The 13,683-nt window shown below is 47.8% G+C and overlaps 4 protein-coding genes across 4 annotated transcripts; 1 reads left to right on the top strand and 3 right to left on the bottom strand.

The window, feature by feature from the left end:
* Nucleotides 1-448: 448 nt before the first annotated feature.
* MAA_03281 (Peptidase S8, subtilisin, Asp-active site protein) lies at nucleotides 449-1,633 on the bottom strand (the record flags this gene model as incomplete). The annotated part of the gene is made up of 1 exon (XM_007821279.1): nucleotides 449-1,633. The coding sequence occupies one exon, from the start codon at nucleotides 1,631-1,633 to the stop codon at nucleotides 449-451; it is 1,185 nt and encodes a 394-aa protein (XP_007819470.1).
* Nucleotides 1,634-3,217: 1,584 nt separating this feature from the next.
* On the top strand, nucleotides 3,218-5,835 carry MAA_03282 (subtilisin-like protease; the record flags this gene model as incomplete). The annotated part of the gene is made up of 12 exons (XM_007821280.1): nucleotides 3,218-3,321; nucleotides 3,399-3,618; nucleotides 3,692-3,846; nucleotides 3,907-4,287; nucleotides 4,337-4,433; nucleotides 4,493-4,631; nucleotides 4,699-4,780; nucleotides 4,836-5,093; nucleotides 5,147-5,237; nucleotides 5,291-5,351; nucleotides 5,412-5,488; nucleotides 5,554-5,835. The coding sequence occupies 12 exons, from the start codon at nucleotides 3,218-3,220 to the stop codon at nucleotides 5,833-5,835; spliced, it is 1,947 nt and encodes a 648-aa protein (XP_007819471.1).
* Nucleotides 5,836-6,947: 1,112 nt separating this feature from the next.
* On the bottom strand, nucleotides 6,948-8,135 carry MAA_03283 (beta-lactamase; the record flags this gene model as incomplete). The annotated part of the gene is made up of 1 exon (XM_007821281.1): nucleotides 6,948-8,135. The coding sequence occupies one exon, from the start codon at nucleotides 8,133-8,135 to the stop codon at nucleotides 6,948-6,950; it is 1,188 nt and encodes a 395-aa protein (XP_007819472.1).
* Nucleotides 8,136-9,994: 1,859 nt separating this feature from the next.
* On the bottom strand, nucleotides 9,995-13,550 carry MAA_03284 (isoleucyl-tRNA synthetase; the record flags this gene model as incomplete). Its single annotated transcript, XM_007821282.2, has 5 exons — nucleotides 9,995-11,103; nucleotides 11,153-11,715; nucleotides 11,766-12,919; nucleotides 12,970-13,268; nucleotides 13,421-13,550. 5 exons carry the CDS (start codon nucleotides 13,548-13,550, stop codon nucleotides 9,995-9,997), a joined length of 3,255 nt encoding a protein of 1,084 aa, XP_007819473.2.
* Nucleotides 13,551-13,683: the final 133 nt, after the last annotated feature.

The following is a 13,683-nucleotide window of genomic DNA, read 5'->3' as shown; positions in this document are numbered from 1 at the left end:
ATGATTCCGCATGAATCACTTTATATAAGAGAGCTGCGCATAAAAAGCTAGAATCCCCCTGTCTTCCATACTAGGAGATCTTCAAAGCGTGTCGTAGATAGGATCCTGAACAGTTGGGGAATAAGCTCCAAGCAAGCCCGCTGTGGAGAATGATAAAACACGAGAAACCGTAGCGAGGAAAGAGAACAGATTGTAAAAGCAAAAGCTGGAGAACAAGGACTCAGGGGCTTTAATGAGGCAGAAGCTAAGCTTTAAACTGTACACATGCTATAGGTTTATAGTTGCCCTTTTTTGGAGTTTCTCCAACGGGCGTAATAAATCTACTCTACTCTGTACACAGCCTTTGGCTGAATAAAAGAAATACCAAGTACAAAAAGAGTTTATCTAGAGATTAATATAGTTACTTATAATAGCCTACCTAGCTACTATCTAGTCACTATAACCTCTATTACACATTCGTAGGCCTGTTTCTACCACAAGCCAGCTTTGACAGCAGCCCGTTACAGCAAAACATCCTAGAAGACGAGGGTTCATCCTTCTGTTTTTCTTTGTCTTGCTCAGCGTTGTTGTTGTTCCCTACCAAGTTTGGCGTCCTGTTTTTCTTGTCCTCCTTTTCAGGAGGAATACAAGCTTTGTCTTTTGTAGCCGTCTCCAGAATATGTCTCTTTAAATTAGCGGCACCCTTAATACCATGAATAGATATCGCATTTAAGATAAGACCTGAGATATAAGGCGTAGCAAAAGAGGAACCAGTTTCCCGTATAATATTGGTATCGCTCCCTGCACCAGTAGTTTCCACTCCAACGCCAGGAGCTAGAATACTCACTGCCGATCCAAAATTTGATGTCTCGGAAATAGCCCATTGTTGGTTAATATGGCCAACGCTAATTACTCCATCAGCAGATCCTGGAGAGTGGTTACTAGCATCGTCGGCCTCATTTCCGGCGGCAACAACTATCGGAATATCGGTGTCGGTAATAAGTCTTTCCACAAAAGTGTTTAGTGCTTTTAATTTTGGGATCCCAAAGGATAAATTAATGACTGACGAATCCTTGCGGGAATTCTTGAGTATATCCTCTGCAGCCCAGAGGAGTGCGTTGATTGCTTCACTGCCTGTGCAACCATCTGGTCCTAGTAAATGTATAGATATAAGAGTCGCCTTTTTTGCAACGCCGTAGGTCTTGCTACCAATAATTCCAGCAACTCCAGTACCATGATCCCCGTGGATAGTTTGATCAGCAGGATAGATACTATGAGCAGCCTTTGCGCGGCCCTCGAACTCTTCATGGGTGGTACGAATACCACTATCAAGAATATACGCGAACGTACCGGCGCCGGCCTTGTCATCGTAGTAGTACTTGGAGCTTTCAGGAGGCGGAAATTCTTCATAAAAGTCTCCCGGACTTCGGTGAGATATAGCTCTTAGACCCCATGGGGCACTGGTCTGCGTTTGTAGAGATCTCTTTGCTAGCTTTACATGGTTTTTCAGTCCTAAAGCTAGTTCAAGAGGCGCGAGGGTATTGTCATTGATGACAGATTCAGGTTGGTCTATCTGCGACTCGACAACAGGTGCATGAGCCACTCGAGCTGAAGTCAGCCCAAAGAATAAAGCGAGAGTGATTGAGATGTGCATCTTATAAAGAAGGTTTTAATAAACTTGAGATAGTAATTACACGTTTTAAAATTGCACTTCCCACTGCAACCACGCTTATATACTTCTTCTATGTGCGTGTTGGATGCTGTTACACGAGAGCTCCTCGGAAATGACAGAATCCTTTTGGTCTTCATTTGCTTAATTAATTTGGAGTGCCGTTCCCTTTTCCGACCCTTCGGCATTGATAGCTGTGAACTCTTTATGCGCCTCGTCTCATCATGCGCAATGCTACTAGGACCGGGGGTAACCACTTCGGCCGCAAGTACCTGGCCCATCCCAGCCCAGCAACAGCCAGGTAGACCTTCTAAAGTCATAGATGCTGGGAATACGACAGGCGTGCGGTACAGTAGAGGGAGGACGCAACGAAATATTCGCAGGGCAAGGAGTCAATAGGAATTAGCTAAGAGTGATGGCGAAGATCCAGATTGTATCGTTGTGAGGCAATAAATTAAGTAGACGTTTTTTGCCAGTATTGTGACAGTTACTGGCTGACAGTACTGTAAAAGAACGGTAGTTTAATCTGAAATACAAGCTTGCGAGATAGCAGAAGACTAATTACGCCCACAACGACAAGTGATACTGCAATTCATGGTGATGTAGGAGCTTGTTCGTGAAGTTGGCTACACAGTAGTAATTTTGGGTAGCTTTAGGTACCTACATAAGACCCAGCTTCTTATCTATAATAAGGTTATGTAGCCCACGAATAACCCCAGAAAAACTTAGATACCCACGGGTGCCCAGGGGTACCCGTGGTTACACCCTAGATATGAAACAGCACTGCTCCATACTAGCGTCCTAGTTATTAGCTTATATTGCAGGAGATTCTAGTTACAATGCGAGCTAAAAAGGTCAGGCCATCTGCCGAGCAATAAAAGTGAGAACAGTCAACTGCCGAGCAATAAAAGTAGGAACAGTCAACTGCCGAGCAATAAAAGTGGGAACAGTCAACTGGTCTTCTTTGTTAATAGTAGTTATGTAGCATCAGGCTAGGATCATCCCTATCCGAACATCTACCACCCGACATTATGAGTGGTCTGTACATTAGCCGGCGACTTAAGCATAATAAAAGGCAGTGTTCAGATAGATTGGCAACCTCGAGCATAAGAGGCAGTGGTCTGATTGCTTGAAAAACTCGAGCAGGGAACACCTGGAACAATGTCAATAATATCACGACATCGTTAGAGCCAAGCAATAAACAAAAAAGGAATCTTAGCGTTAATTGACTTTTACGATAAGCTTTACGTACTAGCCAGCGCATGATAATGCCGCAACTAGGAAGCAATAGTGGCACCACAGCAAAGCTAGCATGAATGCATATTCGAGGACTATGGAGCATGTTTGACATTACACTGGGATGTAGGAACCTCAGTGGTTTCGTCACCAAGAAGTGGCCAGGCTGGTCAGGGCCTGGATGGTTTTGATATTGACTTCCGCTTTGGCTGTGTCTATAAAAGCTCACTTCCTAACACTCCAATCTATTTCTTTGACGCTTGTTGTTTTATCTATCAACAGTCTTTTCCAACCTTCAATTAGATTTACATCGAGCTTTAGAGAAACAGCACAATGAAATTTATGCATTGGTCGCTTGTGGCGTCTGCTCTGCTTCAAAGCGCAGCAGCAGCACCACAAGACACTGGGAAGGACGCTGGCGCGACCCAAGAAATGGGGTAAGAGAATCAGTCTACCTTGGCAGAATATTTGTTCACGCGGTCGCACAACTCTTGATGCTAACTGTTTTATATAGCCATATTGTGGTTCTCAAGCAAGGCTTAAAAGATGAGCATCTTGATAAGCATCTTGACTGGGTCAATGAAATACACAAGGGCAGCCTAAACAGCAGGGACGGCGGCAATGGCCAAGAAAAGGGTGTTAAACATACCTATCGCTCAGAATCTATTGGTTTTCACGGCTACTCGGGCAAATTCTCAGACGAAGTGCTCAAGCAGATTAAAGACCACGAGCACGTAAGCATTACATTACCTACTACTATCCGTATAGAGCCTGTCTGTGAAAAGCTAACTCGTTTTTTTAATCCAGGTTGACTTTGTGGAAGAGGATAAAAGGAATACCCTTGAGGTTGATAAACGAGAGGAAGTCCAGGGCGACAAGCCAGACAAGGTCGACACTCCCCCTGAAAGTGTGGGCAACCAGAATAAAAACAATGGCGTTGGCCTCTTGACTAGAGGACAAGGGTAAGTGGCTCTTGAAATCATTCCTCGTCCAAAAGGGCGGAGATCCTAACTCGGAATCAGTTATAATACTTTCCTGGAAAAGGGAAGAATTGTTGACGCCGTCATCTGGCCTGAAAACAAGAAGAGAGCCGAGGCAGATGCACCGGCTGCAGGAGCCGGCAATGACGCGGCTCAAAATGAGATTGTTTTCGACTTTACGCCTCCCACCACCGACGTCGGCGACTTTGAGGGTGTCGATGCGGCAGAGTACTTTAAGACCCCCAAGCCCGACGAGGTTAAAAACCGTATTATTGAAGGATTGAAAAAGTTGAAGGAGGAGAGAAAGAAGCAGAGAGAGGAAAAGAAGAAGCTGCTTGAGTCCAACAACCTGCAGTCTCGCGCCGACGACCCAAACTGCCCAGGCACTCTACGCAAGGAGTATAAGTTTGTCGAAGACTACAAGTATGTAACTTCTAGATCGAGGTTCGCAGTGGACTAACATGTACTGCAGCACGTACCTGCAGACTGTCGGCATTAGCGGTAGCGCCGCTATCTCGGGTTGGGGCCAGAGTGCTTCTGTCCATGGTAACTACCTGAACCAGGCCAAGGTGAGTTGCCTAAAATTCCCAACTTATATAGTAGTAGTAAGGCTAATATTTAGTTATAGCTCAATAAGAACAGCTTAACATATGTGGCTGTTATCAATGTTGAGAGACAGTTGAGTCAACCTGGCGGATTCCAGTTTAACACGGCGAGATATAAGCCCGGAAGATTTGCCAAGGACTTTGGAGACCGCTGGATTCATGGTATGTTTTCCATTTATTATCATCCGGCTTTTTAGCTTATTTACTAACCAAGGCAAAAAATAATCAGGCTTTAAGACTGGCGGCAAGATGGTTGCTCGAGTCACGTTTACTTTCAAGGATGACACAAAAGCAACGGACGTGAAAGCACAGTAAGTCTTACCGCGTTACAACTGACGAACAGTACTAATCTTTCTTCCCATTTAGTGCCGAGGCTGCGTTGAGCTTCTGGGGTGTTAAGGGTGACTTGAGCATCGACGTTAAAAAGGGCATGGAAGAGGTCAACAAGCACACCAATGTTGATGTGTCCCTCATCTATGAGGGCGAGTTGGCTATCTTTATGGACGATAAGGAAGGGTCCCCCAAAAGCATTTCGTTTGGATCTGCAGAAGCAGTGCTTAGCCAGGTCAAGTCGTGGGCCGACAAGTTTGAGAGCTATGCCTGCAAGCACGACTATGCATACGGGTAAGACCAGATTTACCACTCGGGGCTGTGAGACCTGCTGACCGCTTTACTAGTCCCCTACTGGATGAATACGACGTGGTCCCAGGCTTCAGTGACCTGGAAGACAGCCCGGAGGCTCCTGATTATGACATTGCGCGTCTCTATGTAAGTTGCATCACGCAATTCACCCGCACACTCATACTAATCCGTGGTTTAAGGCTCTTGAGATTCTGGCCCTCATGGTCAAGATTGACGAGCAGAAGAATATCCTATCCTCTGGTAAGATTCCCACTTCAAGGTCATGACCGGGGCGTTTAAACGCTGATTCTTTTGCTACAGCCAAGGACCTCGACGACAAAAAGAAGCGTGAAGTCTCGGCTGCCGCCATCAAGATGGTCAGCGCAGGCAAGAAATGGGTATGTTGACAACTTTTTGCACCACAAAACACAATTGCGACTTGTGCTAATTTCTCCGGTGCCAGGTCAAAACGGCTGAGCAAGATCCGGGCAAGGCTGAAGAACAGGCCGAGGAACTCATGAATAATCTTAGCGCCAACTTCATCGACAAGTACAAGGGAGACGTGGCCAGCGCGCTAAAGGTCACTGACCCAGCCGGCTTTGCGAAATGCAAGAAGCTTGCGAACGACAAGTTTAGAGAGTGCAACCACACTCAAAAAGACAATCACGATGGTCGCGACGTAGTTGAATTTTGCCATAAGGAAGCCACCGATGCGCAAAATCAGTGCAGGGCTGGAACTCTCTAAGCATGAGGAGCAAAAGAAAACTAGTTAGTCACAACGTGAACCTCAATATCAACTAGTTTTGATCGATTATTGCCACTATTGCCACTATTGCCACTGTCGTCTCGATATGTTCCCGTCTCTCGGCTAAATACCTTCCGTATCCCCCTCGTGACAGCTTAGGACGACGAATGCCCCCTTATTACAGCGATAATAGAGCAACTTAAAGACTCGCCAGTGAAGGATAGACCAACAACAAGAAGATGACCTTCAAGCATGACAAGAAGCCCAACACAAGTAAGTCACATATTGCAACCTTCAAGGGTCAGCAATTGTGACAAGGGCTCGGAAAGAGGGCTTGGAGCAATTTAGCTCAATTGAACTAATAACAGTCTTTGGTATCAAAGGTCCTTGGTTTTCCTCAAGGCCTTGAGGGACCAAAGCCGTCTATCTATCCAAGAAGTCAGTGAGGGACTTTGCCCTAGGTCTCGTGACCGTAGCCCTTATGTAACCTGCGATTTCCGTGTAACAGCAATGCTCTAGTTGTAATGTACATTGCTGCATGCTAAAGATGACTTGTCACGAATGAAACTAGACTGGGTAAAAGTGAAATGCCGCACTTCTGCAAGTGCTTGCTTCTTTTGACCCTTGTCGCCTCATGCTTGTGTCAGACTTGTATTCTTACTTGTTGAATCTTTGGTCGATCCTATCGCGTATACATATATGTGCCAAATTCACGCACCCCCGTGGTCTTGGATACAGGTTGCGTTGCCTTCCGATCCTTGAGACTTGTTGTAAAATGGGGAAATTCGCAGCAGTATGCAGTTGCTCGCTCGCGACGGGCGGCAGGGCTATTCGCCGTTACCACTTGCTGTGAAGAATTTACTCGGCAAGAATAGTCTCCTTCCATCGACTAACAAGACCGGCGCTACAGCGTTGATGGAGTGAAAGAATTGGCTGCGGATCGGTGATGAATACAAGGACTCTGTCCGCCTCTGTGAATGATGGTACATCAGGGCTGCAACCAAGGCCATGAGGAAGTCTATTGAGAGCTTATGTAAATTACGCAACACCACGCGCTAGTCTTTATAGTCACAACCTCTGCTTAACCCATGAATATGGAGTTTGTCCGGATCCTAGGCAGCTGGGGTCGCTCCGAGTATCTCATAAACCGCCTTGATATATGCTGCCGGGGAAGGATGTTCCCCGTTTAGCATCCTGTTCATGGTATACGCGATTGTGAGCCTCCTGTCGCTATCCATAACCACAATCGAACCCCCCCATCCGCTTCCCCATCCAACACTGCCCCCCGGCAGCCTGCCTTCCACGATGCCTGACCCAGGCCCGGTGAGGTAAATCCCCAGCCCGCGCCTCCCGCTCCGCCCCGTCACCAGATCCACCCCCATCGCATGCTCCGTCAGCGCCAGCTTCACCGTCTCGGCCGACAGCAGGCGATGGTCTCCTTCCGCACATGTGCCGCCGAGCGAGAAGCACGAGAGGATCTTGACCAGCGCCCTGGCGTTTGTGTGGCCGTTAACCGAGCCCAACACGCTGGATCGCCACAGCTCACCGTTGGCGTCCTCAGCCCTCGGCAAGGGGTTGCAAAGCGTGCGCACGACGATCGAGTCCGGCTCATATCCCGCCTGTTGGCTCAGCACCTCCTGGATCGAAGGTCCCGGCGGCGGCACGACGGGGGCCACCCGGTCCCAGTCCTCCTCGCGACACCCGAGCTGGAAGTCGGCCCCGTCGCCCAGCGGCCGGCAAATCTCCTCCGTTACAAACTCGTTGAGGGACATGCCCGTTTTCCTCCGCACCAGCTCCCCGACGAGAAACCCCTGCGTCAAGCCGTGGTATCCCATGGCGGTTCCGGGAGCCCACAGCGTCGCCTGGCGCGCCAGCTTGTCGGTCGCCGCCTCGAGGTCGCATACGTCCTCCAGCGTCATGTCGTCGTGCCACGCGCTGAGACCGGCCGTGTGCGTCAGTACTTGGCCGACCGTGACCTGGGACTTGCCGTTTGCTGCAAACTCGGGCCAGTGCTGGGCCACCTTGTCCTCGGGGTGAAGCACGCCGCGCGAGATGAGCATGAGCGCTGCGAGGTTGGTGACTAGTTTCGTGGTCGAGAAGACGTTTACTATCGTATCCTTTTCCCATGGTTTCTTGGTGGATGCGTCGGCGTAGCCTCCCCATATATCTACCACGTTCTTCTCGCCGTTGATATTAATGCATAGACTGGCGCCAATGTCTTGTCCGGACGCGATTGACTCTTGCATCAAGTCGCGCAGCTTGGAAAACCGGGCGTCGCAGTAGCCTTGGACCTGGGCCATTTTGATGGATGTTATGTTGGTGGTAGCGATTGACTAGTACAAGGAATGGAGCTCGAATGTAAAGGGGAGAAAGAGGAGATTGCTACAGGTTGCGTTTCAACGAATAATGTTCAAAGCAAAGACTAGTGCTGTGCTTGGTCATGCCTGTCATAAGTTATACCCATGTCAAGACCTGTCATAAACTACTCGTGCCACGCCCCACTCGAATCGGTTAAATCGGGCCCATCCATGGTGATGTGGCTCGGGCAAAAGGTTAATAGGACGTTGAATGAACATGAACGACACTGCATTAAGCCTCACATGGCGTAATTATAGACGGGCTCACTGCATGCAGTGGCTGCATGTATGAAATCACGCGGATGAGACCTGCATATTTTGCAATGCTGTTTAATCAGAGTTCAAGAGATTCGTTGCTATGTGAGCACTGTACTTGCTGTGTTCAAAAGCCGGTCGCTTTGTTCATCGTCGACCAGCCAGCCTGCTTTGACAGAGCCTTGGATTTGCCCATGCCACATGAGCGTCATGCGACAAGATTCCTTTCACAACGCACAGGTTCACGGACCAAGTTTCAGAAAATGTGCATATGACTCTTCCCCTTGCTTGCGTACAGCCAGACTGACCAATAACCTCCCAAATCCACCACGCCTCGGTATCTTTGTGACATCTTGTAAATATTGTCTATGACGGTTGGCTACTGAACATCCACCACCATCATTCTGAACACCGCCCTGAACACGACCGCTTGTCGTTCACAGTCTGCAATGAAAGTAGCGCAAGGGAAGCGCGGCTGTACAGCTCGGTGCGATCCGTCTGCATGAAGAGCTCACTTTCCCGGGATGCCTCTGCCAGATTTTCCTCACCGACAACCACCTCTTCTACCAAGAGCCGGTCCTCTCCCCCCTCGACTTTTGCATTATATGCATACCTCGAAACTTCAAACACTTCGCAAAGAGAACATTCTCGTACAACGCTTCTTCAAGTGTCGAGATATTTTGTCTTGATCTCTTCTACCAACAACCCGTCCTCTCCCCTCTCGACCTTTGCATTATATGCATACTTCGAAACTTTAAACACTTCGAAACGAGTAAATTCTCGTACAACGCTTCTTCAAGTGTCGAGATATTTTGTCTTGATCTCTTCTACCAACAACTCGTCTTCTTCCCCCTCAACACTTGCACTATTTGCATACTTCAAAACTTTAAACACCACGGGAAGAGCAAATTCTGGTACACCGCTTCTTTCAGTGCCAGAATATTTTGTCTTCAACCCCAAAACCCCCTCCGACTCAAGTTTAGTCCAACATCGCAGCAGAGTCATGGTTGCCGAACAGTCTGGCGAAAATCAAAAAGGACAGGAGAAGTCGCTGTCCACGCAGATAGAGGAGGCGAAGGCGAACGTTAAATACTATCAGGAGCTGAAGAAAAACTATATTGATATGTGTGTGGATAGAGCCCCATCATGGAGACAATTGGAAAAATACAATTGTGACATTGTTAAGGCTAGAACAACACTGTTTGAGCTTCAAGCACGAAACCCTCCGGCTGAAAAGGAAATCAAACACTCAGATACTCCTCTGGTGGTGATAAATGATTTGGACGCAACATATTTACTACCACCAGCCCCGATCTCGGAGGAATGAAGAGTGTGTTCGAGGGTCTGTGATAGGCAGTGTTGTTTGCCTGAGGATTTTGAGATGATGGTCGGTTATTGCTTTCAGTTGTTTGGAGGAAAATGATTTTTCAAATGGAAAGGGCGGATATGGGGGATCAAAAGGGAAAAAAAGAAAAAAAAAAGTATGGTACTTTTCAGTCTTGATTTGAATACATGGATATCTGCGCCCGATCAATCGTCTTGCTTTATTAAATCTTAAACAGTCCCAGTTTCAACGTCAAGTCCCCAACAGTGCTCTGCTCTTCCAAGATGATCTCCTTACTCCCGGCGTCATCTGACATCTTTTCTAGCATGCCACGCAGAGAACTTTCAAATAGATCCCTTTTGGATGAAATCACTGCATCAACATCCACAGCCTCAGGATTAGAAACGACAGTATATCCCATATGGACATCATCGGTTGGGACTAGGCCAGCCTTCTTCTGTAGCCTCTGAACACGATTAATAAGTTCTCGCGTGAAGCCCTCGTTTAGTAGTTCTGCATGTGGTGCTGTATCAAGCAATATCACGGCATCGTCCGCGAATGCTGGTTCCCATTGAGGACCAGACCCGACCGCAGTAGCTGTTGAATCTTTGGCCATTATTCTCACAATGCTCAGGTCGTTCTCGTCAAGCTCAATGTTCTGGATGGTTATCTTTTTCTCCCGCTGATATGACCGCAGTTCGGTTTGCGATAGCGATGGGAGTGCCATTCGAACAATCTGTACATTCTTCTTGAGCTTCTTCCCGAGAGTTGGCCAATCCACCCTTGCTTCAAGAGAAATGCCATATTTCTCTTCATCGGTAGTCAATATTACATCTCGGACATTGAGTTCTTCTCGGATATAGTCTTTCAAGGAGTCAACGTCGGATACGAATTGGCTGGCACCAATCACGACGAGGCTTAACAATGGAGTCTTGAGAGTTATGTTTCTTTTTTCGCGGGCAACACGACCCAGTTGTATAACCTTTTGCAGTGCCTCCATCTTTCTTTCGATAAGTTGATCGAATAATTCCTCTTGAGCCGTGGGAAAAGGTAGAAAATGCACGCTTCTTGTGTCTCTAAACGATGCAAGAACGTCGCCAAGGAACGGCCTCAAAAGGCCATATATGTGTTCCGTAATAAAAGGAATAAAGGGAGCCAGGGCTGTGACCAGTGTAAATAGGACCTGTAGTAGAGTATTCAGAGCAGCGGTAGTATCAGCTTCCCCAAGGCCAGCAGCTCCCTTGAGTCGCTTCCGATTGAATCGAATGTACCAGTTCGTCAAGTCGTCAATCATTTTCAATAACCGCGGAACTACAGTGTATACTCGGTATCCTGTCCAGGGTTAGCATCGGAGATTCATGTGATACAAGGACAAACGCACCGCGCATCTCCTGCTCGATGAATTGAAGCAGACTTTGACACTCGGCTAAGACCCAGCGGTCCATGACGTTGTTCAAGCCACCAGTAGAAAACGTGATATCCGCCACGAAATCTTGACCAGTTGTCTTCTTATACAGCGCTGCTTGTTCCGAGAAGAAGCGATAGCTATTCCATAAGGGAAGCAAAACTTTTGACACAATCTCTTTGACGCCACTCTCCTTGAAGCGAAGTGGCTCTGCTTTTACAACAGGAGAGTTAATAAGGTATAACCTCAGAGCGTCAGATCCATATCTCTCAAATATATGACTTGGGTCTGGGAAGTTTTTTAAACTTTTAGACATCTTCTTCCCGTCTTCGGCAAGAACCATGCCATTAACAAGAACATTCCTGAAAGGTAATTTCCCAAAAAGTTTATTGCCAAGCACTGTGAGGGTATAGAACCATCCTCGTGTCTGGTCCAGCCCCTCGGCAATAAAATCAGCAGGGAAATGCCCTCCGTGAAATTCGTCGTGGTTCTCGAATGGATAATGAATGGACGCGTACGGCATGGCACCAGATTCGAACCTTGGCTTGTTAACCCAGAAAACATCGATAGGCTTATTTCAAACACTTACCAGCAGTCAAAAATTTCCTCAACGCGCCTTAAAACGCCCTTGCCTTTCTGAGAAGGTATAATGATGTGATCAATCTTGTCACGATGCAAATCATTAATCTCGCCAGTGTGGCCGCTCAATCGTCTCAACTCAGCCACGCTGCCAACACAGACAACCTCTTCGTAGTCGTCGCTTACCCAAAGTGGTATGGGAGTACCCCAGTATCGGTTGCGAGAAACATTCCAATCGCGGGCATTGGCGATCCAATTCGCAAATCGCTTCTCCTTGACAAACGCAGGTGTCCAGCTTGTCGTGTCTTGCAGGTTTTCCATCATTTGGGGTATAGAGTTTTCAACCTTGATAAACCACGACGACACAGCTTTTCTGATAAGCTGCGTGTCTGACCGCCAGCAGAACTTGTCAACATGCATAATGTGGCTTTCAACAAGAAGGCGACCGGTAGGCCTCAAGTCCTTCATAATAGCTTTATCCGCAACTTTGACATGGATACCTACATATTCGGGTATTTCAGCAGTAAAACAGCCCTTGTCGTCTACCGGACAAGGAGGCAGGCGACTTGGACCGATAAACCCAGCCGCAAGAGCGGCGTCGTAATCTTCTTGACCAAATGCAGGTGCCTGATGTACCAGACCTGTTCCTTCACCAGCTTCAACATAGTCGGCGGCAATAACTTGAAAGCAATCGGAAAATGCTGTGGCGAAGTAATTGAAGAGAGGTTTGTACTTCCATCCGACTAGCTCTTTGCCTCTGAAACGTCGGACCACCGTGTACTTGGCCTTCTTGGGGTCTTTGTAGAGCATGCTCAGACCACTCTCCATAGTAATGTACTGGTTGCCACTCTGTTGGTCAAGTATTTCCAAGTACTCAAAGTCGGGGTGCACTGCAATGAGCAAATTCGAAGGCAGGGTCCAGGGAGTGGTTGTGTACACGACGAGAGAAGTGCTTTCCTTGCCGTGGACGCCAACTAACGGAAAGGAAACCAGGATGGCGGGATCCTGTGTCATCTTTTCGTTTTCCTTGGCCTCCATAAGACTGAGTGGTGTGCAGAGGGCGGTGGAATATGGCATGATGCGATATGCTCGATATACTTGGTCTTTATCGAAGAGCTGCTTGAACACCCACCATACTGTCTCCATGAATGACGGATCCATGGCCTTGGGACAGTTAGCACAGCACGGGCTGCTTTGTCGGAATGCCAACGCACCTTGTAATCATTGTCCATGTCTACCCAGCGACCAAGTCGTTCCATGATCTGCTTCCAATCCTGGGCATATGTCATGACAATGGCTTTACACTCGGCATTGTACTTCTCTATGCCCATTTGGCGAACTGCATCGGGACCAGAGACACCAAACTTCTTGTCGATTTGGTATTCAATCGGAACGCCATGCGTGTCCCAGCCGAACCGTCGCACCACGTGGTATCCCTTCATGGACCAGTATCTCGGAATAATGTCTTTCAATGTCCCGGTCAGAAAATGACCATAGTGAGGGAGGCCTGTCACTTCAGTTAGCAGGGAGGCTTTTGGGGGCGCCAAAGGACGCAAGATCGAAAAATCGCAGATTGCTGTGCACGTACCAGTCGCTGTTGTTGATCATGGTCAGTGAATGGTTCACTTTGCCCAAAGAAGGCATAATCAGAAGTTCAGAACATACCAAACGGCGGGCCATCATAGAATGAGAATCTCGGTCCCCCTTGGGTCAATTGAAGCTGTGTTTTGAACGCGTCAACTTCCCGCCAAAGGCGGAGAGTCTCCTCTTCAAATTGGGGAAAATTCGCAGTCATGGCGATGCGAGCCAAGAAACGATGAGTTCGGTCAACTGGTCTGGAATACGACGGTTGCACTGAACGTTAATGTTTTTGAAGCAGTGGCTCTGCCGGTGGTCCAAGTTATGTACATCTGTCGAGTAGTCTGACA

The sequence above is a fragment of the Metarhizium robertsii genome (genome assembly GCF_000187425.2).
Source record: "Metarhizium robertsii ARSEF 23 chromosome Unknown MAA_Scf_3, whole genome shotgun sequence".
Lineage (NCBI taxonomy): Eukaryota > Fungi > Ascomycota > Sordariomycetes > Hypocreales > Clavicipitaceae > Metarhizium > Metarhizium robertsii.
This window is presented reverse-complemented; position numbering and strand designations above follow the sequence as displayed.